This window comes from Syngnathus acus, chromosome 19 (genome assembly GCF_901709675.1).
Source record: "Syngnathus acus chromosome 19, fSynAcu1.2, whole genome shotgun sequence".
In the NCBI taxonomy this organism is placed as follows: Eukaryota; Metazoa; Chordata; class Actinopteri; order Syngnathiformes; family Syngnathidae; genus Syngnathus; species Syngnathus acus.
Genome location: NC_051103.1, coordinates 222,328 through 245,434, shown reverse-complemented (window position 1 = coordinate 245,434; position 23,107 = coordinate 222,328). Strand labels below are relative to the sequence as shown.

Genomic DNA, 23,107 nt, shown 5'->3' with positions numbered 1-23,107 from the left:
AAAAAAAAAAAAAAAAAAAAAAAAAAAAAAACTGGACACACCCCCTCACCAAAGCACCTTACAGAGCCCCCTAGCGTTATCTTGGCGACATTGCACCCCCTACGTCATTTGCAAAAAAAAAAAAAAAAAAAAAAAACTGGACACACCCCCTCACCAAAGCACCTTACAGAGCCCCCTAGCGTTATCTTGGTGACATTGCACCCCCCTACGTCATTTGCAAAAAAAACAAAAAACACCTGGACACGCCCCCCTCACCAAAGCACCTTACAGCGCCCCCTAGCGTTATCTTGGTGACATTGCACTCCCTACGTCATTTGCAAAAAAAAAAAAAAAAAAAAAAAAAACACCTGGACACGCCCCCCACCAAAACACCTTACAACACCCCCCTGGTGTTATCTTGGTGACATTGCACCCTCTACGTCATTTGCAAAAAAAAAAAAAAAACACATCTGTCGATATGGAGATGGTTAAAGGCAAGTCATGCTACTATTTATACTAGTATAATAATAATAATAATAATAATAATAATAATAATACACTAAGATTATCATATAAAACATGATGTAATGTGAATGTAATATCATGCAGATATAACTGTATTTGCTGACATAGATGACAAACAATTCTTGACGCTCTCCAACTTTTTGTGCACTCTCTGATCAGAGCTCATGTGCTGGCGTGTCTTCCCAAATAACCCCACCTTAAATATACCAGCAGTAGGCCCACCCCTCACCCCTTAAAAACACACCTGTACATGCCCCCCCTCACCGTAACACCAAGATAGCGCCCCCTAGCGGTATCATGGTGACACTGCACCCACCCTACAACATTTACAAAACAATAGACATACACCTGCATCTTTACATAACAACGAAGACACCTGCATCTTTACATAACAACGAAGACACCTGCAACATTTACATAACAACGAAAACACCTGCAACGCCCCCTAGCGGTATCATGGGGGTAGTGCATCCACCTGCCTCATTTGCATAACAATAACATCAAAGGTTAAGTGCATTGTTTAACTCTCTAGAGTGACACGGATGGTTTTATAAACGTGTTATTTATGTAATAGTTTTTTTAAAATAACTCTGAATGTTACGTCAGGGCCGTTCTCAGCTCTTCGTTTGTGTTTATGTAACGTTAGCATACCTATCGTTTAGCCTGTTGTTGCTCGTTCATGACTGTTCTTGGTGTTGGATATTGTCGAATAAATTGCCCCCCAAAATGCGACTTATACTCCGGAGCGACTTATATATGTTTTTTTTTCACTTTTTTGGGCATTTTATGGCTGGTACGACTTGTACTCCGGAGCGACTTATAGTCCGAAAATTACGGTATTTGCAAATGATGGTGGAAAAAAGGTATTTGGTCAATAACAAAAGTTCATATTAATAATTTGTTATATACCCTTTGTTGGCAACGACAAGAGGTCATACGTTTTCTGTAAGTTTTCACAAGGATTTCCACACACTGTTATTGGTATTTTGGCCCATTCCTTCATGCAGATCTCCTCTGATGTTTTGGGGCTCTTTTGCCCCACTGTATAAACGTAATTCGTGCTGCACTTGGTTGCCCTGCCTGGTTTGTTACACTATACTACACTATATTAATATGCTTCCTAGTGAGAACTGAAATGTGAAAAAGTGAAATTACGGTAAATGCAAATACTGCATACTGGACTATCTCAAAGTTACACTTTTTGCCTTATGACTGTGTAAAACACAGAAAACAAAAGATTTATTTTTGCTTTTTCAAACCTTTATAACAAAACATAAATCTCACTTTATTCTTGACCTCCGAGCTTTGCTTAGGAAGGGAGAACCTGCTCTGATTTTCTACACTTGCTAAAAATATCCCAGAGAAGACAGAAAAAATCAAGCGAACAAATTGTTGTATGCTTCACTCGTCATTACTTTCTGGTGCAATTAATGTTTTCCGACTGTGTGAGAAGTTATTGAACACACCTCACGCAGAACGCGAAAAAGAACTTGAAAAATAAAATAAACCTACCTTCTAAAGATGGAAATTTACAAACGCAGGATTCTTTTAGGTTTGAGTAAGTGGAATTCAAGACCTTTCTAAGACCTCTTAAGACCATTATGCACATAAATTTACGACCAACACGGTGTATTTCTTGACCAGAAGTGGCCAACCAGACAAAGAGCAAAGAGCCACATCATACACATGGGCACACGTGAACATCAACCCATCCCTTCCTCACACATACACATTTTGCTCAGCCAGAAAGATTGTAATTGTCATATTACAAGGATGAGAATGGCAAATGTGAAAAAACACTGAAAAGTAGCCAGCATTCTGGGGGGGGGGCGATGATATATATCAGATGTTGATATATACAGGACTATCTCAGAAAATTGGAATATTGTGATAAAGTTCTTTATTTTCTGTAATGCAATTTAAAAATCAAAAATTTCATACATTCTGGATTCATTACAAATCAACTGAAATATTGCAAGCCTTTCATTATTTTAATATTGTTGATTATGGCATACAGCTTAAGAAAACTCAAATATCCTATCTCAAAATATTAGAATATCATGTAAAAGTATACTAGTAGGGTATTCAACTAATCACTTGAATGGTCTAATTAACTCGAAACACCTGCAAGGGTTTCCTGAGCCTTGAAAAACACTCAGCTTGGTTCAGTAAACTAAATGACAAGTATGGGGAAGACTGCTGATCTGACTGCTGTCCAGAGGACCATCATTGACACCCTCCATCAGGACAGTAAGACACAAAAAGAAATTTCTCAAAGAGCAAGCTGTTCACAAAGTGCAGTTTCAAAGCACATCCACAAAAAGTCTGTTGGAAGGGGGAAATGTGGCATGAAACGCTGCACAACCAAGAGAGATAACCGCAGCCTTAACAGCATTGTGAAGAGTCGCTTCCAGAATTTGGGGGAGCTTCAAAAACAGTGGACCGAAGCTGGAGTCCAGGTATCAAAAGCCACTGACACAGACGTGTCCGGGAAATGGCCTACAATAGCCGTATTCCCATGGTCAAGCCACTTCTGAAGCGTCTAACTTGGGCTATGGAAAAGAAACACTGGACAGTTGCAGAGTGGTCCAAAGTCCTCTTTTCAGACGAAAGCAAATTTTGTATTTCATTTGGAAGTCAAGGCGCCAGAGTCTGGAGAAAGGCTGGAGAGGAGCAAAATCCAAGTTGCTTGAAACCAGTTTGAAGTTCCCACAGTCAGCTATTGTTTGGGGAGCCATGTCAGCTGCTGGTGTTGGTCCACTGTGTTTCATCAAGTCCGAGTAAATGCAGATTTTAGAGTACTACATGCTTCTGTCTGCTGAAAAGCTATATGGAGATGATGATTTCATTTTCCAGCATGATCTGGCACCTGCCCAGTGCCAAAACCACCAGTAAATGGTGTACTGACTATGGCATTACTGTCCTCGATTGGCCTGCCAATTCCCCTGACCTGAACCCCACACAAAATTTGTGGGGTATTGTGAAGAAGAAGCTGAAAAACACCAGACCCAACAATGCAAATGAGCTAAAGACCGCTATTGAAGCATCCTGGGCTTAACACCTCAGCAATGCCACAGGCTGATTGTCTCCATGCCACGCAGCATTGGTTGCAGTAATCCGTACAAAAGGATTCCCAACCAAGTACTGAGTGCATTAATGGACATTTTCAAATGTTTGATTTTGTTTTGCTGTTATAAATCTTTTTTTTTTACTTGGTCTGAGGAAATAGTCTAATATTTTGAGATAGGTTATTTGAGTTTTCTTAAGCTGTATGCCATAATCAGCACTATATACCGTTTTTTTCCATGTATAATGCGCTCCCATGTATAATACGCACCCTATAAATGGCATGTCGATGCTGGAAAAAAGCCTGTACCCATGTATAATACGCACCCAAATTTTGACTCCTACTTAAGTCCGTAAACGTAAAATTATTTCAGAAAAAAGATCATCTTTGGGAACAACCGGTTGTTATTCTGCCGGTCAGTATCACTGCGCATGCGCTAGCAAACTCGATAGCGAAGAAATGTTTCGGATTTGTGTAGGGTACATTGTGACAGCAAACGAGCAGGTGATCGAGCAAGCGTCTGATACGAGAGCATTGTGTTCGTATGGAGCGTGTTTGAAGTGAACAGCAGAGAAGAAAGGAACAAGGCAAAGTGTTGTGAAATAAAATATTACCTGTAATACGCATTTAGGTAGAGAACTGAACTCTCGCCTTTATATAGCTGACGTGTCAAAAAAAAAAAAAAAAAAAAAAAAAGAAAAATTGTACCCATGTATAATGCGCACCCCAGATTTTAGGGCAATAAATTAGTTAAATTTTGCGCATTATACATTGAAAAAAACGGTAATAAAAGGCTTGCAATATTTCAGTTGATTTGTAATGAATCCAGAATGTATGACATTTTTGTTTTTATAACTGCATTACAGAAAATAAAGAGCTTTATCACAATATTCTAATTTTCTGAGACAGTCCTATATATACATCCCGGTTCTCGAACAAATCGGAATTCGAACGAAAAATTCGAGATTTTTTTGCTTCGGTTGTCGAACAAAATTTGTAGGTTGAACCTCGCAAGATGAGCTGAAAGGACCCGAGAAAACCCGACCGCACGGCCCGGATTGCGACTGACTCCGTTCTTTATTGTATTTTCGTTACTTTGAGGATTGTATTAACCCCTAATCATGCCTCCAAAAAAAGCAAGTGGGAGCAGTAAAGCCATCCTAAAACACAAAGACGCTCTTAAAGCAATGCGACAGTGAGCGCCTGGCGCGCTGCGGTTGCGCGATCGGACCAAATTAAGCTCCCTGCGCACTGAGGTCCACTTAAATTTTGGAAAGTACATCAGGACTTTAAAAATATTTTCTAAATTTCAGCGACGGCTCTGTCACAATAATGCGACCAACGGTGCAGTTGCGCGTTCGGCGGCGCGCTACGGTTGCGCGTTCGGCGGTGCGCTGCCGTTGCGCGATCGGACAAAAATGCGCAAATGAAAAAATGCTTAAAAAAGGCATTTTTTTTAGTCTTGGAACGGATAATTTTTTTTTCTATTATTTGTAATGGGAAAAATAGATTCGGAATTCGACCGATGCACTTCTCGAACCGCCTTCTGGAACGGATTGTGGTCGAAAACCGAGGTTACAGCTATCTAACTAAATAAGTGATGAAAACCCAATCGCAAATTCACATTGTGGCGGTGTAAAAACACTTAATTCTCCGCGCAAGTTAAGTTTACAAGTGGAAATGATGTGACGAAAGTAGCGCCAAAATGCTGCCGAAAATAAGGCGGATGTTGTCGCATCACTGCTGCCAGATAGTTAGGTTCACAGAGGCAAGCTGATTTCTGTAAGATGCCGTCGCGGCCGGCGGGCGAATGCTCGCGAGTCGCCGAGGCTAACGTTGCCCGGCCAGCTGGCCGGCCGCTTCCCTACACCCTCCCCCCCCCATATATTAACAACATTTTCTCAACAGATTTACACAATTCACGAAATGATACTTTCTACGGAAAAAAACACAGACATCCGCGGATCCGTGGAAAATTCTCATCCCTGATAGATGGGCCCATAATACAGAAAGACGGTATTTTAAAGGTTTTGTGCTGTTAGAATTAAATAAGTAGATCAGGGCATACCTGGTAAAAGGTTGACAAGGAGGACTCATCAAAATCATGTCAAACTGCAAGTTTTTAAACTCATCAAGCGATATGCCCTAAGAAAGAAAAGTAAAGAAGGCCTCATGTGAAATGAATTATATTTCAGACCTAACTTTCTAATGATTTGAGTGCTACCTACCTCAATGGTTCTGTTCCAGAGTGGGGTGCCCGGGAAATTGTGCCTGTAGACCTGATTTGCAGTTGTGTTTATGTCAATGGCTGCCACTACTTGGGCAGATATTCCAGACTCTAGAGAAATAAAACATATCTCTCAAAATATTATATACACAGGTGACCCAAGCACTTGTCTCTTAGACTGCTTTTAGACAGCCAGCAAAAATAAAATTTTTAGCCCATCCACTTTGAAAATGGATGGCTCTTGTGTAGGGATGCACCGAAATAACAATTCTTGGCCGAAACCGAAAACCAAAAATGAGGAAACCAAGGCCGAAAACCGAAAACCGAAACACCGAAAGAAATGATTGTCAGTTATTAGAACCACAGCATTTATGGCTACATGTGTACTAACATCACTAAAATCAAGGCATTGCAATAAACCAGTTACAAAAGTATGAAAATATTTATTTAGCACTGACATTACAACAATGCACAATATAAATTAAAATTCAAAAATAAAATAAAATAAAAATAAAATGTTTAACTTGACCCCACTCATGTGTACATTAAATAATAATTTACAGGCTTATAACTGACTGGCCTGCTGAAAGACTGTAAAATTAAATATGTTCTCTTATAAAAACATCCGCCACAGACGGAGTGGGCGTGCTCGGTGTCAGTTTCCTTTTCTGTGTCGCCTTCTTCTCATATTCAGAATGGCGAACGGGATGTTTGGATTTCAGGTGATGAATTAAACCAGACGTGGAGAAACTTTTTGCAGATGCACCACCTCTTGAAATTTCAGCATTGCATGTTTAGCAAATCGCTATCCGTGGGTCTTTCTCTGAGATAGTGAAATCAGTCCACACCGCAGACATGCTGGCTCTTATCCCGTTTTCCCGCGTGCTGGCTGCGCTGTTTGCTCACGTCATCACAAGTTTCGGCCGTGTTGTTTCGGTGATTTAGGTCTTTCGGCCAAAAACCGAAAATGCACTTTTGGGTCATTTTCGGCCGAAAATTTTCGGTGGCCGAATTTCCGGTGCATCCCTACTCTTGTGTAGTCTGAACAATCACAAAGCACAGAAAATTCAATTTTGGAGAGATAGAGATGCATTTCAGTCTGAACTGCTCCAAACACTAATCCATTTTGACTCCTAAAGCTGAACGTTTTTAAGAAAGAAAAAAAAAAAAGAATTTTCTGACAGATATTGAGATTTTGATAGAACTCTCATGGCGCACTCATGACTTTACGTTAACCAAGATGTTTGTCGACTTCAACCATCTCATGATCTACTCATGACTAGCTAACCAAGGAGTTTATTGTTTGACGCTACTCATGACTCCAATCATGTGTTCCTTAGCCAGCCACACGCTCCCAAGTCATGAGCACAAGGTCAAACTGTCATATACTGGAAAGATTTTCCACACTTAGATACATGGAATATAATGATAATATATGACATACACCGCTCAAAAAAATTAAAGGAACAGTTTTTTATCAGGGTATGGCATGAATTCAATTTGACTTTTCTGATAAGGTTTTGGTCAGGTACATGGCAGAGGGGGTTGTTAATCAGTTTCAGCTGCATTGGTGTTGATGGAATTAACAACAGGTGCACTAGAGGGGCAACAACGAAATGGTCCCGAAAACAGGACTGCTTTTGCAGGTGGAGGCCATTTCCTCCTCTTGATCTTTTTTAACAGTTTTTCCACAAGTGTTGGCTATAGCTAGAGTCATTACTGGGAGCATGAGGCGATTTCTTAAACCTCCTGAAGTTGCGCAGATTGTCCAACTCCTCCAGGATGGCACATCCATGCGTGCTGTTGCAAGAAGATTTGATGTGTCTCCCAGGACAATCTCCAGAGCATGGAGGAGATTCCAAGAGACAGGCAGTTACTCTAGGAGAGCTGGACAGGGCCGTAGACGGTCCTCATTCCATCAGCAGGACCGATATATGCTGCTTTGTGCAAGGAGGAACAGGTTGAGCACTGCCCGAGCCCTACAGAATGACCTCCAGCAGGCTACTGGTGTGAATGTCTCTGCCCTAACAGTCAGAAACTGACTTCACGAGGGTGGCCTCAGGGCACAACGTCCTGTCGTGTGCCCTGTGCTCATTGCTCAGCACCGTGGAGCTCGATTGGCATTTGCCATAGAACACCAGAATTGGCAATTCCGCCACTGGCTTTTCACAGATGAGAGCAGGTTTACCCTGAGCACCTGTGATAGACGAGAAAGGATCTGGAGAAGCCAAGGAGAGCGCTATGCTGCCTGCAACATCATTCAGCATGACCGGTTTGGTGGTGGGTCAGTGATGGTCTGGGGGGGCATTTCCATGGAGGGACAAACAGACCGCTACAGTAGGGGTGTCCAAACTACGGCCCGCGGGCCAACTGCGGCCCGCGGGCCAGTTTTTATTGGCCCGCAGCAAATTCTGAAAACATAATTGAATGTGGCCCGCACAACAGCTTGAGCACTTCTCAGTTTCCACACTAGATGGAGCCCGCCACACAAAGCGCTTGACGTCCGCAGCGTTTGATTTGACGTCACACTAGCCGCCTCCCCCCCCGGGAGAGAAGCGAACGCGCTGCGCTTGACGTCCGATTACCCCCCCCACCCCGGAAGAGAAGGTAACGCGCAGCGTTGGACGTCCCACTAGCACCCCCCCCCCCCGGAAGAGAAGGGAACGCGCAGCGCTGGACGTCCCTCTAGCACCCCCCCCGAAAGAGAAGGGAACGCGCAGCGCTGGACGTCCCACTAGCACCCCCCCACCCCCCCCGGGAGATATTGGCCCCCGGGCCCCTTCACGTTACTAAATATGGCCCTCCTTGCAAAAAGTTTGGACACCCCTACTCTACAGGCTAGTGAACGGCAGTCTGACTGCCATTAGGTATCGGGATGAAATCCTTGCACCCATGGTCAGACCCTACGCTGGTGCAGTAGGTCCTGGGTTCCTCCTGATCCACTACAATGCCCGGCCTCATGTGGCAAGAGTATGCAGACAGTATCTGGAGGTTATTGCTAAGATTCGTCCGATCCTCTCGACCGGTGATGCGGAAACTATTATACATGTGTTCATCACGTCCCGCCTGGACTACTGTAATGCATTATTCTATGTCCAGCATCAAAGGTTTTTCAGATACCCCTCACCGTGTTGCCGTTTTGATTACTTTATTTGGATGTATGCTTTCACCGATTCTTCAAGATGATATATTTGGTCAGAATGTTTGCCGTTTGATGTGATCTCATAAGATAAACATCTTTCATTAATCTGACCTGCAGGCACTGAAGTGATGGAGACTGTTATTCATAATAACAGTGTCGTATTTTATGAGAATCACTGATAGCAGTTTTTTTGTGATTTTTTATTTTTATTTTTAATGCTGTTAATAAATGCATTTGTTTTCAAAAAACTTTTTTTGAATATCCATGCTTTACTACCTACTAAAGGCCAAAACCTTTTATGCAATGACTTTTACAGGTCGTTTATATTACTTCACACAAACAGTACATCCATCTGCTCCTGGTTCGGCCCTCCGGTCCAAATTTAGAACCCAGTTCGGCCCGCAAGTCAAAAAGTTTGCCCACCCCTGGTCTAGAACATTTTCTATTCGGGCTCCAGAGCTTTGGAATGCCCTACCAATGGATATTAGAACTGCTACCTCACTAGAAACATTTAAGACACGTTTAAAGACACATTTCTATGATGTGGCCTTTAATTAACCTGTAGTGGCCGATTCGGCTGGAGTTTGTTTTCGCTCCCTCACCCCATCCCCCCTCCCCCCACCGGCTGGGGAGGTGATTAGGTGGCAACCAAGCTGACAGCGGCTATCTGGATTCTCGTGGACCAATTCAGGATCAGGGAACTGCATCTTACCCTCCTTGAAGACACTGCCAGGACAATCGAGAGCACCTCCGGCAGCTCTTCGCTTTGACTTGGACATCCACTTTTTCATTGATTTTCATATTATGTACTTTATGTGCCCTCTCTGCATCCATTGCAGCCTGGTGATCCTGAAAGGGGGATCCTTCCATCTGTGGTCCCTTCTCAAGTTTTCTCATTTTCCCCTGGTAGGGGTTTTTTGAGTTTTTCCTTGCCCTTTTGGGAGCTTACGATCAGGGGATGCTTTGAGAATAATTGTCAATTTTTTGTCTATGTGAAGCCCTTTGAGACTGCTTGTGATTTAGGGCTATACAAATAAACTTGACTTGACTTGACATGGATGAAGGAATTGACACAATTGAATGGCCCTCACGATCACCTGATCTAAACCCGGTAGAACACCTCTGGGACATAATGTCTCGGTCCATCAGATGCCGCCAGGTTGCTCCTCAGACTTTACAGAAGCTCACTGATGCCCTTAGACAGATCTGGGAGGACATCTCACAAGACACCATTTGTCGTCTCATTAGGAGCATGCCGCGACGTTGTCAAGCATGCATACAAGCTCGGGGGGGCGACACGAGATATTGAAAAGAATTTTGAGTTGCAGAAATTGAATTTAGGCAAAATGGCCGAGCCTGCCATATCATTTTTTCACTTAGATTTTTGGGGTGTCTATATACTGAGCCCTCTGTAGGCTGAAAACTTTTATTTCCTTCAAAATATGTGGCATCCTTTTGTTCCTGAGACATTAAACTGTCCATATCAGTATAGATATCCAACTTTTTTTTTTTCACGATTGAAATCTGATGTGTTTTCAAAGTGTTCCTTCAATTCTTTTGAGCAGTGTATTTCCAGTAGAGCGCCTGCGGAGCCATTTCAGGGGATATAACATGATGTTGTGGAAAAGTTGCAGTATTTGGACAAATTTGCCTGTGAGTGTGATTTTGCAGAAGCTTTTGAAGAATCTTCAAAACGTATGTAGAGGAGGTACTCAGGGTGTGTCAAAAGGTTTGGGGTACACAAAACAAAACACTCAGACAATTTAATTTGTTAGTACTAATTTGTTATGAACAAAATACTCATTATATGGTCATTATTGCCATGTATTTCATTGAAGTAAAATAATTCATAAAATATTCATATTGAAAAAAAGTTGCAAAATATACAATCTTGCAGCTCGATCACATCTGGTTCCCAAAACGAGCTACAAATCTCAGAAACTAAAAGGAACAAGTCCGTCCATGGTCGGCTTAAACTAAGTTAAAAATAATGCGTTACTGAGTACTGAAGGAATGGGGTCGAAATACAAAAAGTCCTGCCTAGCTACAAAAACAGATATGCTCGAACTTCATTGAATAAAGTACATAAGCAGAAAAGTATATTCACATATTAAATCAATAAGAGAAATATTTTAAGCATATAATTATACCTACACACCAAATCAATAAAGAAGACATAACTAGACATTTTTAATAGGTGGTAATGACAAAGGTTTTTATAACTTTATGATCTGATATATATTTCTGAGCACTGTGAAATATCAAATGTTTTTTGATATATTGCCTGAATAGCTTAATGACCCTTAAGGAACTGTGTAATGCATGCCTGATGTTTTTTCTCTAAATCATGGACACGGCCAGAGTCGTCTTGACCGTTCAGCACTTGATTATATCTTGTGTTTTGACTAAACGTCATATGTCGCCTAAATGCGAGACGCCAGCTTTTTGATTACTACTGAACGCTCTGCACAGAGGGAAATATTTTGCCTAACAAAGAAGAGATACGGTTGGAAGCATGATTAAACTAAGAATGTAACGATGTAAGCAAAGACATGGAGTATCAAAAGAACAAACTTTGCATAGTCAGGGAACATTAATAGATTGATGATGTCACAGCCAAAAGCTCACATAATTCCCTACAAAATGACAAAATTGAAAGAATGACGAATGGATGAGGTGCAACAGTGTAAGAATGGAGCAGAATGTTTACAGGAAGGTCACTTGGAGATAAAACCAGCAGGTGCCAGAGGGAGACAGCCAAGGACTCGGCCAAAGATGATCGCCAAGGCCGAAAAGACAGGATGGAAGACAACAGCCCCCACACACACCGAATCGTCCATAACCAGCACTCACTCCCATTGAATCAAACTCTACTGCGAACTCGCCCCACCCCAACGACTCATCACCCATCAAACTCGCCCCACACCGGCCTGTGCAACTGAATATAAGCTGACCAAAGAACCTTGAACGTTGCCTTTTCTGAATGGAGACTTTCTGCTCTTGAAAGGCCCAGCGCTGTATTGTACTTTCCTGAAAACAGAGCTTTCTTAACAAGAATTGTGATTGAACTCAACCAACCTGTGTAAGTCTAATTTCTGCTTCAGTGTCTTTGCATTTTCCTAAATCTTAAGAAATTAAACGAGCACGCAGTGAGTAAATTGGATAATAGGTGATTGGCAATGGCTTTTGCCGTGAGGCGCAGATAGCGGTTAGGGATGTCAGGCTGTGTTGTGTGACGTCATGAGGGGAGGCGCGGCAGTTGAATACAGAGAGTGACTGGAACAACAGCTGTCGTCTTGGGTCTCATTCATATCAATACATATATCACGCACAAACATGGTGTCAGGAGTGGCTGGACCCGGCCACAGTTCGGCTGGACGGCGCTGTGCTTCACTGCGGGGCCAGTGAAAGACGGTGAGGAGGGACAGACGGACAGAAGGCAAAGACGAGCGAAACGGCGGTTAGCGACCTGCTAGGCTAACGACACCACCCGCCATGGCAACGAATATACCACCACCGGAGGAGATGAAGATGAGCGGCGACCTGGCAAGCAATTGGGACAATTTCAGAGGGGAATTTGAAGACTATTTACTGGCAACGGGATTATCAGAGAAAGAGCAACCAGTGCAAGCAGCAACCCTACGGAGAGTAATGGGTAATGAATGGCGTCACGAACAGGATGAATGTCGTCACATTTACAAGCATAACTTGGGTCTCACGGTGGACCAAGGGAAGGATGTTAAAGTTATTCTTGATGCTTTAGAGGAGTACTTCAAACCAGCTAGAAACGTCATATTTGAGAGATTTGTTTTTGGAACCTGCAAGCAAGATGAAGGGGAGCCCATTGATGTGTTTGTAACGAAACTGAGGGAGAAAGCTGCTTCGTGTGAGTATGGACAACTCAAAGAGGACTTGATCAGAGACAGACTGGTGCTGGGTGTGAGTGATGAAAGTGTGCGCCGCCGGCTGCTCAGACAAAAAGATCTCACACTGGCATCGGCCATAGACATATGCAGAACGGCGGAGATGACAGACACGAGGATACAAGCAATCACGCAGGACAGGCCTCCGGAGACAGTGCACACAATGGATGGCCCGCGGCCACGTCCCCCGCCCAGGCAGGAGCGTCCGGACAGAATTCGAAATCAGACACCTAACACAAGACAGCTACACGCGGCAGACGGTGAAGTTCCCGAGGACATGGACAGGTCTGACATGGAAGCACACAGCGGAGAGCATAGGGGCAGTTCAGGGGCGAGGGAAGAAATGGTTTGTTAACTTGAAAATGCATGGTGGGTTTCAGAGGTGCCAGATAGATTCGGGGGCCACATGTGATGTCATGAGCATAAAAGACATGAGAAGACTTGACCCTGGGGCAAAGCTACTACCTAGCCAGACCAGGCTAGTATTGTATTCAGGCCAATCCATGCAATCCGCGGGCGTATTCCGCACAAAGTGCGTAGTGAGGGGTAGAGTACACAGGCTGCGGTTCGAAATAGTGAGAAGTGGGCAGAGACCTCTGTTGTCAGGCAAAACGAGTGTGCGGCTAGGATTGGTGCACTTCACCATCCCAGAAGAACTTCTTATGGTGAGACACAGCAGCTCAGGGCCATTAACCAGACAGCATCTTGTACAGACGTACGCAGATGTTTTCAACGATCCAGTTGAGTCACTCCCAGGGGATGTTCATTTTGTGCTAGATAGTAATGTACCCCCGGTGCAGGCTTCCCCACGCAACGTCCCGGTGGCCTTCAGGGAGGCAGTCAAGGCCCAGTTAGATAGGTATTAGGCTGATGGCCACCTAACGTCAGTGTCTGAGCCTACTGAGTGGATTAGCAACATGGTGATTGTCAGGCAGGCAGAAAAGTTGAGAATTTGCATAGATCCCAAGTCATTAAATCAGGCTCTAAAGAGGTCCCACTACATTATGCCGACACTTGAAGATGTGTTGCACAAGCTGCCCAGGGCCCGCATCTTTACACTAGTAGATGCAAGAGATGCCTTTCTACAGTGCAGATTAGACGAAGAGAGCAGTTACACCACCACGTTCTGGACGCCGTGGGGCAGGAAGCGGTGGTTAAAGCTGCCGTTTGGAGTGTCTGTGGCCCCAGAGATTTACCAGCGAAAGCAGCATGAGCTACTGGCAGGGTTAGATGGGGTGGAACCTATAGCAGACGACATATTGATTGTGGGGTGTGGGGGGACAGATGAGATAGCCACACGGGACCATGATGCAAAACTGTTAGCGCTCATGCAAAGATGCAGGGAGGTAAAGCTAAGACTGAGTTTAAAGAAACTAGTGTTCAGGGTCAGAGAGGTCAACTTTCACGGACACATCCTATCAGCGGAGGGCCTTAGAGCAGACCCGGAGAAAATCAGAGCGGTCCGGGACATGTCACACCCCGAGGACGCCAAGGCCGTGCAGCGATTCATTGGGTTTGTGACCTACCTCGCAAGGTTCATGCCACGCCTCTCTGAGGTGTGTGAGCCACTACGGAGATTGTTGGACAAAGATGTCCCATGGCATTGGCTGCCAAAACACGACGCAGCGGTCGAGGAGATTAAGCGACTCGTCACGTCGGCCCCGATCCTGCGATACTACGATGTGACCAAGCCAGTCACCATACAGAGTGACGCGAGTCAGAAGGGACTTGGCTGTTGCCTGCTGCAGGAGAATCAGCCGGTAAGCTTTGCTTCGCGGGCACTTACTCAGACGGAGCAGAACTATGCACAAATCGAAAAGGAATGTCTGAGCATAGTGTTCGCGTGTCAGCGATTTCATTACTATTTGTATGGGCGGGGGGAGATCACAGCGGAAACCGACCACAAGCCACTCATCTCCATTTTCACCAAGCCACTCCTCTCAGCGCCCAAACGACTCCAGAGCATGCTGCTCACACTACAGGGATACAATCTGAAGGTGGTGTACAAGCCAGGGCCCGACATGCACCTCAGTGACACCTTGAGTAGGGCCACGGCTTCGCCGCAGGGGCCTGGCACGAGATATTCGAAACAGACTGTTTGCTGCATGCAGAGAGCACAAGTGGACGCTGAACAGATAAATCAGGCTGAGCATCTGAACGTCACCAGCCAACGGCTGAGGCAGATAAAATTACACACAGTGGGTGATGGGAGTCTTCAGCTGTTGCAGGAGGTGGTGCTCCGTGGTTGGCCAGATCGCCGGGAGGACACTCCATTGGCAATCAGAGAATACTGGTCCATCAGGGACGAGATCAGCGCACAGGATGGATTGCTTTTCAAGAGTCAGCGAGTTATAGTGCCCAAATCATTGCGTGCTGAAATGTTGAAACGCATCCATGCCAGCCATGTAGGAGGAGATGCCTGTTACAGACAGGCCAGAGACACGCTATACTGGCCCAACATGCACGGTGAGATCGTGGACTATGTGAGCCAGTGCTCAGCCTGCAACGAATATGCACACGGACAGCAGCGGGAGACGATGATGTCCCATGCACTCCCTACTCGACCATGGCAGATCCTCAGCATGGATCTGTTCACGCAGGCTGGCAAGGACTTTCTGATCATGGTTGATCATTATTCGGATTTCTGGGAAGTAGAGTTGCTCCCAGATCTTTCAGCTGAGACCACGGTGCTGAGGTGCAAGGCCCGGTTTGCACGGCACGGTCAGCCTGATCGGGTAATTACAGACTGTGGTGCCCAGTTCGACTGCGAAACGTTCAGGAGGTTTGCGAGAGACTGGGACTTTGACCATGTCAAATCCTCTCCCAGGTACCCAAAATCGAATGGGAAGGCTGAGTCAGCCGTGAAGATTGTCAAGAGCCTGTGCAAGAGAGCAGCAAGGGCGTGGACCGACCCTTGGCTGGCCATCTTGCAGTGGAGGAACACGCCTACGGAAGGCATGCTGAGCAGCCCCGCGCAGAGGTTGATGTCTCGCAGACTGAGAACGCCACTCCCGGTTGCTGACACACTTTTGGAGCCGAGTGTGGTGGGTGGGGTTCCAGACAGGCTGCGAGTAAAACACCAGACAGCCAAACTCTGGTATGACAAATCGGCCAGAGATCTGCCCGAGTTGTGTATCGGACAGGACATAAGGATGAAGCCCCTGCCTGGGGACAGGACGGGCAGGTCGCGGAGAGGAGTATGCTTACGGCTGGTGGGCCCCAGGTCATACCTGGTGGACGTCGAAGGGACACTGTACCGCCGTAACAGGGTGGATCTGCAACCTGCGGAGAGTAACGCCGCAATGCCGGGGCAGCACGGAGTGCAGCACATCAGCCCACCAGCTGACAAACCCGGGGATCCACCTGACACCGCGATTGACACTACGGGCGACACTGACACAGTCGCCCAGGAGGTCGCACTGCAGGGGCAGAGTGACGTCCACCAGCCTCAGAATGGATCGCCTCTACATACACCTGTGCCAGGGCGCAGGACGGCCAGTGGCAGGATTATAAGAGCGCCGAAGAGACTGGACTTGTGAGCTGTGTGGGTACTGAGCGGCCTCGCGGTCAATTGGGTTGTTGACGAAAACAAATGTGTAAAAAAAAAAAAAAAAAAAAAAATTATATGTTGTACACTGCTCTTTGAAATGTGAGTTACATGTACACTGTTCTTGTAAATGTGAGTTAGGAGTTGTTTAAGTGTTCGCTGATACGTAAAGACAAGAGGGGGAGACATGTTGTGGGAATTTATCTTTGATCTTCATGTATAAGTTGCCATCTATGAAAGGGGAGATGTTAGGGATGTCAGGCTGTGTTGTGTGACGTCATGAGGGGAGGCGCGGCAGTTGAATACAGAGAGTGACTGGAACAACAGCTGTCGTCTTGGGTCTCATTCATATCAATACATATATCACGCACAAACAATAGCGCTCCCTAATTTGTGGACAAAATCCAACAGTACTCAGCGTCTTACTAAGCCACTCGGAGTCTAATGTAGCCTCTGGACGTATTCATGTTCGATTTTCTAGAAGTTTGAGTAGAGGATAATTCCTCCTCCGCTTGAAGCAACTGCAGCAGATCGCCATTGACGATGGTCATACAGAAAGGCAATGGACAATGTAATACATCACTTACGTTTTAGAGCATAATGCATCCCACCTATTCCACTGTAAAGCTCAAGCACTCGCAGAGTTTCCATTTGTCGTTTTCGCTGTCTTCTTTTACTTTATGTCAAAACATGGAAAATTCATTAAAATCCAAATATATCGCCCGATGTGTGTTGCGTCTAAGGTGTCTGATAAAGGGGAAACAAAATCAGTAAAGTTTGGCTCAGTTAATTCCCACTCAGTTTACACGTTCTTCTCGGCTCACAGTCGTCACGTTATGGTGACGTTGGCGGCAACTAAAGATGACGTCATGTTAATGACAAACGTCATTACAATTCGAGAGCAACAAAATTCAGTTTTGAATAACAAGAAACTGTGTCCAAATTCACATTAGCGTCATCCAAAGGTCTTGTTTTTTATTGACACATCAAGTTACAAAAGATGCATCATTCACAAAACGTAATAGACAGTGAACTATGTCTATCATATCAAGTCAAGTTTATTTATACGTATAGCCCTAAATCACAAGCAAGTCTGAAAGGGCTTCACATGTACAAAAATGTACAAATATCCTCAAACAACCCCTGATCTTAAACTCCCAGGGAGGCAAAAAAAAAAAAAAAGCTCATGGGGGAAAAATGAGAAACCTTGAGAAGAGACCACAGATGGGAGGATCCCACTTCTAGTGTTGGCTCGTGAGTGAACAATTCGTTCAAAAGGATTTTTTTCAGTGAGCGTGACTGAATGGATCACTTCTCGAAGTGATTCGGGTTTTTTTCAGTTCATGAGACTTCAACCAACATGCACCCTGCGAGCATTTTGACGTCTAATTCAAGAGTTTTTATTCGCCATGTTTGAGCGTCCAAACAAGGAATTTGACTTGACGATTGTCGCCCTGACATCTGTGGTCATGAAATCTTTCGAGAGGTTAGTGTTGAACCACCTGAAGGATGTCACGGGCCCCCTGCTTGACCCCCTCCAGTTTGCCTACCGGGCAAACAGGTCGGTGGATGATGCGGTCAAGATGGGACTACACTACATCCTGCAACACCTGGACACCCCAGGAACGTACGCCAGGATCCTTTTTGTGGACTTCAGCTCGGCGTTCAACACCATCGCTCCTGACATCCTCCAACAGAAGCTCATCCAGCTCGCGGTGCCTGCCTCCACCTGTCAGTGGATCACCAGCTTCCTGACCAACAGGAGACAGCGTGTGAGGCTGGGGAGCATCACATCTGACACCCGGACCACCTTTACTGGCGCCCCTCAGGGGTGCGTCCTCTCCCCACTGCTCTTCTCTCTCTACACCAACGATTTCTCCTCAGGTGACTCTCCTGTGAAGCTCCTGAAGTATGCAGACGACACCACTCTCATCGGACTGATCCGGGACGGTGACGAGACTGCGTACAGACAGGAGGTGGAGCGGCTGGTCCACTGCTGCAGCCAAAACCACCTGGAGCTGAACCCGCTCAAGACCGTGGCGAGGACAGTGGACGTCAGGCAAGACCCTTCACCACTTTCACCCCTCACTATCCGCAGTGATACTATTCTCTCCACAGACACCTTCAAGTTCCTGGGAACCACATTCTCTCGGGACCTGAAATGGACCGGCCACATAGACTCTGTCCGGAAGAAGGCCCAGCAGAGGCTGTACTTCCTGAGACAGCTCAAGAAGTTCAACCTGCCGTGGGAGCTGCTGAAGACCTTCTATACTGCCATCATCCAGTCTGTCCTCTGCCCCTCCATCACTGTCTGGTTTGGATCAGCCTCCAAACAAGACAAGCACAGACTGCAACGGACAATCAGGACTGCAGAAAAGATCATTGGAATCAACCTCCCATCTATCCAAAACTTGTACCTGTCCAGGACCAGGAAACGTGCAAGTAACATCTCTACAGACCCTTCTCACCCAGGTTGCAGTGTGTTTGAACTACTCCCCTCCGGACGGCGTTATAGAGCTCTGTACGCCAAAACCAGCAGACACAGAGACAGCTTCTTCCCCCAGGCTGTCGCTCTGATGAACTCACACCACTCTTAGAGTCTCAGAGTCATTGCTGTGCAATAACATCCTGCTCTCCACACCTTTTTTGAATTGTCTACATTATGTGTGCTATGTGTCCTCCGTGAGTCGTCACCTTATCGTGGTGGAGGGGTTTGCGTGCCCCTATGATCCTAGGAGCCATGTTGTCTGGGGCTTCATGCCCCTGGTAGGGTCACCCATGGCAAACGGGTCCTAGGTGAGGGGCCAGACAAAGAACGGCTCACATTAGCCCCTTATGAAGAAAAAAATAAATGGATCCCGTTTTCCCTCGCCCGGATGCGGGTCACCGGGGCCCCCCTCTGGAGCCAGGCCTGGAGGCGGGGCTCGAAGGCGAGCGTCTGGTGGCCGGGCCTTCGCCCATGGGGCCCGGCCGGCCACAGCCCGAAAAGAAAACGTGGGTCCCCCTTCCCATGGGCTCACCACCTTTGGGAGGGGCCAAAGGGGTCGGGTGCAGTGCAAGCTGGGCGGCGGCCAAAGGCAGGGACCTTGGCGGTCTGATCCCCGGCTGCAGAAGCTGGCTCTTGGGACATGGAATGTCACCTCTCTGGCTGGAAAGGAGCCCGAGCTGGTGTGCGAGGCAGAAAGGTTCCGCCTGGATATAGTCGGACTTGCCTCCACGCACAGTTTGGGTTCCGGTACAAGCCCTCTCGAGAGGGGCTGGGCTCTCTTCCACTCTGGAGTTGCCCACGGTGAGAGGCGTCGAGCAGGTGTGGGTATACTTATTGCCCCCCGGCTGGGCGCCTGCACATTGGGGTTCACCCCGGTGAACGAGAGGGTAGCCTCCCTCCGCCTTCGGGTGGGGGGACGGGTCCTGACTGTTGTTTGTGTCTATACACCAAGCGGCAGCTCAGAGTACCCACCCTTCTTGGGGTCCCTGGAGGAAGTGCTGGAGAGTGCTCCTTCTGGGGACTCCATCGTTCTACTGGGTGACTTCAATGCTCACGTGGGCAATGACAGTGAGACCTGGAAGGGCGTGATTGGGAGGAACGGCCCCCCCCGATCTGAACCCGAGCGGTGTTCTATTATTGGACTTCTGTGCTCGACACGGATTTTCTATAATGAACACCATGTTCAAACATAAGGGTGTCCATGTGTGCACTTGGCACCAGGACACCCTAGGCCGCAGTTCGATGATCGACTTTGTAGTCGTGTCATCGGATTTGCGGCCGCATGTTTTGGACACTCGGGCGAAGAGAGGGGCGGAGCTGTCAACTGATCACCACCTGGTGGTGGGTTGGCTCCGATGGTGGGGGAAGATGCCGGTCCGACCTGGCAGACCCAAACGCTCTGTGAGGGTCTGCTGGGAACGTCTGGCGGAATCCCCTATCAGGAAGAGCTTCAACTCCCACCTCCGGCAGGGCTTTTCCCACGTCCCGGGGGGAGGCAGGGGACATTGAGTCCGAGTGGACCTTGTTCCGCGCCTCCATTGTTGAGGCAGCCGACCGGAGCTGTGGCCGTAAGGTGCCTGTCGTGGCGGCAATCCCCGAACCCGCTGGTGGACACCGGCGGTAAGGGATGCCGTCAAGCTGAAGAAGGAGTCCTATCGGGCCTTTTTGGCCTGCGGGACTCCGGAGGCAGCTGACAGGTACTGGATGGCCAAGCGGAACGCGGCTTCGGCGGTTGCTGAGGCAAAAACCCGGGCGTGGGAGGAGTTCGGCGAGGCCATGGAGAATGACTTCCGGACGGCTTCAAGGAAATTCTGGTCCACCATCCGGCGTCTCAGGAGGGGGAAGCAGTGCAACGTCAACACTGTTTACAGTGGAGATGGCGTGCTGCTAACCTCGACTCGGGACGTCGTGTGTCGGTGGGGAGAATACTTCGAAGACCTCCTCAATTCCACCTACACGCCTTCCATTGTGGAAGCAGGGCCAGGGGACTCTGAGGCGGACTCTCCAATCTCTGGGGTCGAAGTCACTGAGGTAGTTAAAAAACTCCTCGGTGGCAAGGCCCCTGGGGTGGATGAGATCCGCCCGGATTTCTTAAGGGCTCTGGATGTTGTGGGGCTGGCATGGCTGACACGTCTCTACAACATCGCGTGGACATCGGGGACAGTGCCTCTGGATTGGCAGACTGGGGTGGTGGTTCCCCTCTTTAAGAAGGAGGACCGGAGGGTGTGTTCCAATTACAGGGGAATTACACTCCTCAGCCTCCCTGGTAAGGTCTATTCAGGGGTGCTGGAGAGGAGGGTCCGTCGGGAGGTCGAACCTCGGATTCAGGAGGAACAGTGTGGCTTTCGTCCTGGCCGTGGAACAGTGGACCAGCTCTTCACCCTCAGCAGGATCCTCGAGGGTGCATGGGAGTTCGCCCAACCAGTCCACATGTGTTTTGTGGACTTGGAGAAGGCGTTCGACCGTGTCCCTCGGGAGGTTCTGTGGGGGGTGCTTCGGGAGTACGGGGTACCGTGCCAACTGATAAGGGCGGTTCGGTCCCTGTATCACCGATGCCAGAGTTTGGTCCGCATTTCCGGCAGTAAGTCGGATTCGTTCTCAGTGAGGGTTAGACTCCGCCAAGGCTGCCCTTTGTCACCGATTCTGTTCATAATTCTTATGGACAGAATTTCTAGGCGCAGCCGAGGTGTTGAGGGTGTCCGGTTTGGGGACCTCAGCATCGCGTCTCTGCTTTTTGCAGACGACGTGGTGCTGTTGGCTTCTTCAGGCCGTGATCTCCAGCTCTCACTGGAGCGGTTCGCAGCCGAGTGTGAAGCGGTCGGGATGAGGGCCAGCACCTCCAAATCCGAGTCCTAGGTCCTCGATCGGAAAAGGGTGGAATGCCCTCTCCGGATCGGGGGTGAGATCCTGCCCCAAGTGGAGGAGTTTAAGCATCTTGGGGTCTTGTTCACGAGTGAGGGGAGGATGGAGCGCGAGATCGACAGGCGGATCGGTGCAGCGTCGGCAGTAATGCGGACTCTGTACCGGTCCGTCGTGGTAAAGAGATAGCTGAGCCAAAAGGCAAAGCTCTCAATTTACCCGTCGATTTACGCTCCTATCCTCACCTATGGTCACAAGCTATGGGTCGTGACCGAAAGAACGAGATCCCGGATACAAGCGGCCGAAATGAGTTTTCTCCGCAGGATGTCCGGGCTCTCCCTTAGAGATTGGGTGAGAAGTTCGGTCATCCGGGAGAGACTCGGAGCAGAGTCGCTACTCCTCCATGTTGAGAGGAGCCAGATGAGGTGGCTCCCTGGGGAGGTGTTCCGGGCATGTCCCACCGGTAGGAGACCCCGGGGACGACCCAGGACGCGCTGGAGAGACTATGTCTCTTAGCTGGCCTGGGAACGCCTTGGGATCCCCCGGGATGAGCTAGATGAAGTGGCTGGGGAGAGGGAAGTCTGGGAGTCCCTCCTGAAGCTGCTGCCCCCGCGACCCGACCCCGGATAAGCGGAAGAAGATGGATGGATGGATGGATGTGTCCTCTCTGCATCCATTGCAGGCTGGTCATCCTGGAAGAGGGATCCTCCCATCTGTGGTCTCTTCTCAAGGTTTCTCATTTCCCCAAGTAGGAGTTTTGAGTTTTTCCTTGTCCTCGTGGGAGTTTAAGATCAGGGGATGTCTGAGAATATTTGTCAATTTTCGCACATGTCCTGAGTGTTGTTAGTCACCTAAATGTTGAACAGAGGCTGTGATGTACCGAAATCAAATTTTGTCGTGCTCAAACATGGCCAGTAAAAATTCTTGTATCTTGAAAACTCAATTTTTGCTACGTGAACTCTCAATTGCATATGCTCAAAAATAATTTCCCTTGAAGTGAGATGTATGCACTTCAAGTCCCTGTTTGGGCGCCAATTTTCTTTCTCCTTGTAACCATTACAAGAAGGGCACAGGGTACTGATAGCGGTTTACTATCGTCCACTTTAATTATCAATTGTTTCTGGGACTGAAGTGCAACAGTCACCTCACCAACAACACAATACACATATTCCAACACACTAGTAAATGAAAATAAAAAAATAGATAAGAACAAATACCGACACGGTCTTCGCGAGCAATTAGAAAATACACCTCAGAGTCCTTTGCAACGTTGAAATATAGCTTATACTGGCCAGCAAAAAAAATATAGTTCGTTGTCCAAAGTTCTTAGAGTGTGTTTGTGTAGATGAT

At 47.2% G+C, this 23,107-nt stretch overlaps 1 protein-coding gene across 5 annotated transcripts in view; it reads right to left on the bottom strand.

Moving 5' to 3' along the window:
• Positions 1–17,254, bottom strand: part of trdmt1 (tRNA aspartic acid methyltransferase 1) — a 170,002-nt gene extending 152,748 nt beyond the window's left edge. For all 5 annotated transcript variants that reach the window (XM_037277492.1, XM_037277489.1, XM_037277493.1 and 2 more), the window contains exons 1-3: positions 16,998–17,254; positions 5,800–5,909; positions 5,640–5,716 (exon numbers count right to left, since the gene is read on the bottom strand). In XM_037277492.1, the coding sequence (XP_037133387.1) occupies positions 5,640–5,716; positions 5,800–5,909; positions 16,998–17,061 (251 nt within the window). In that variant the 5' untranslated portion in view covers positions 17,062–17,254. The remainder of the gene's footprint in view (positions 1–5,639; positions 5,717–5,799; positions 5,910–16,997) is intronic.
• Positions 17,255–23,107: the final 5,853 nt, after the last annotated feature.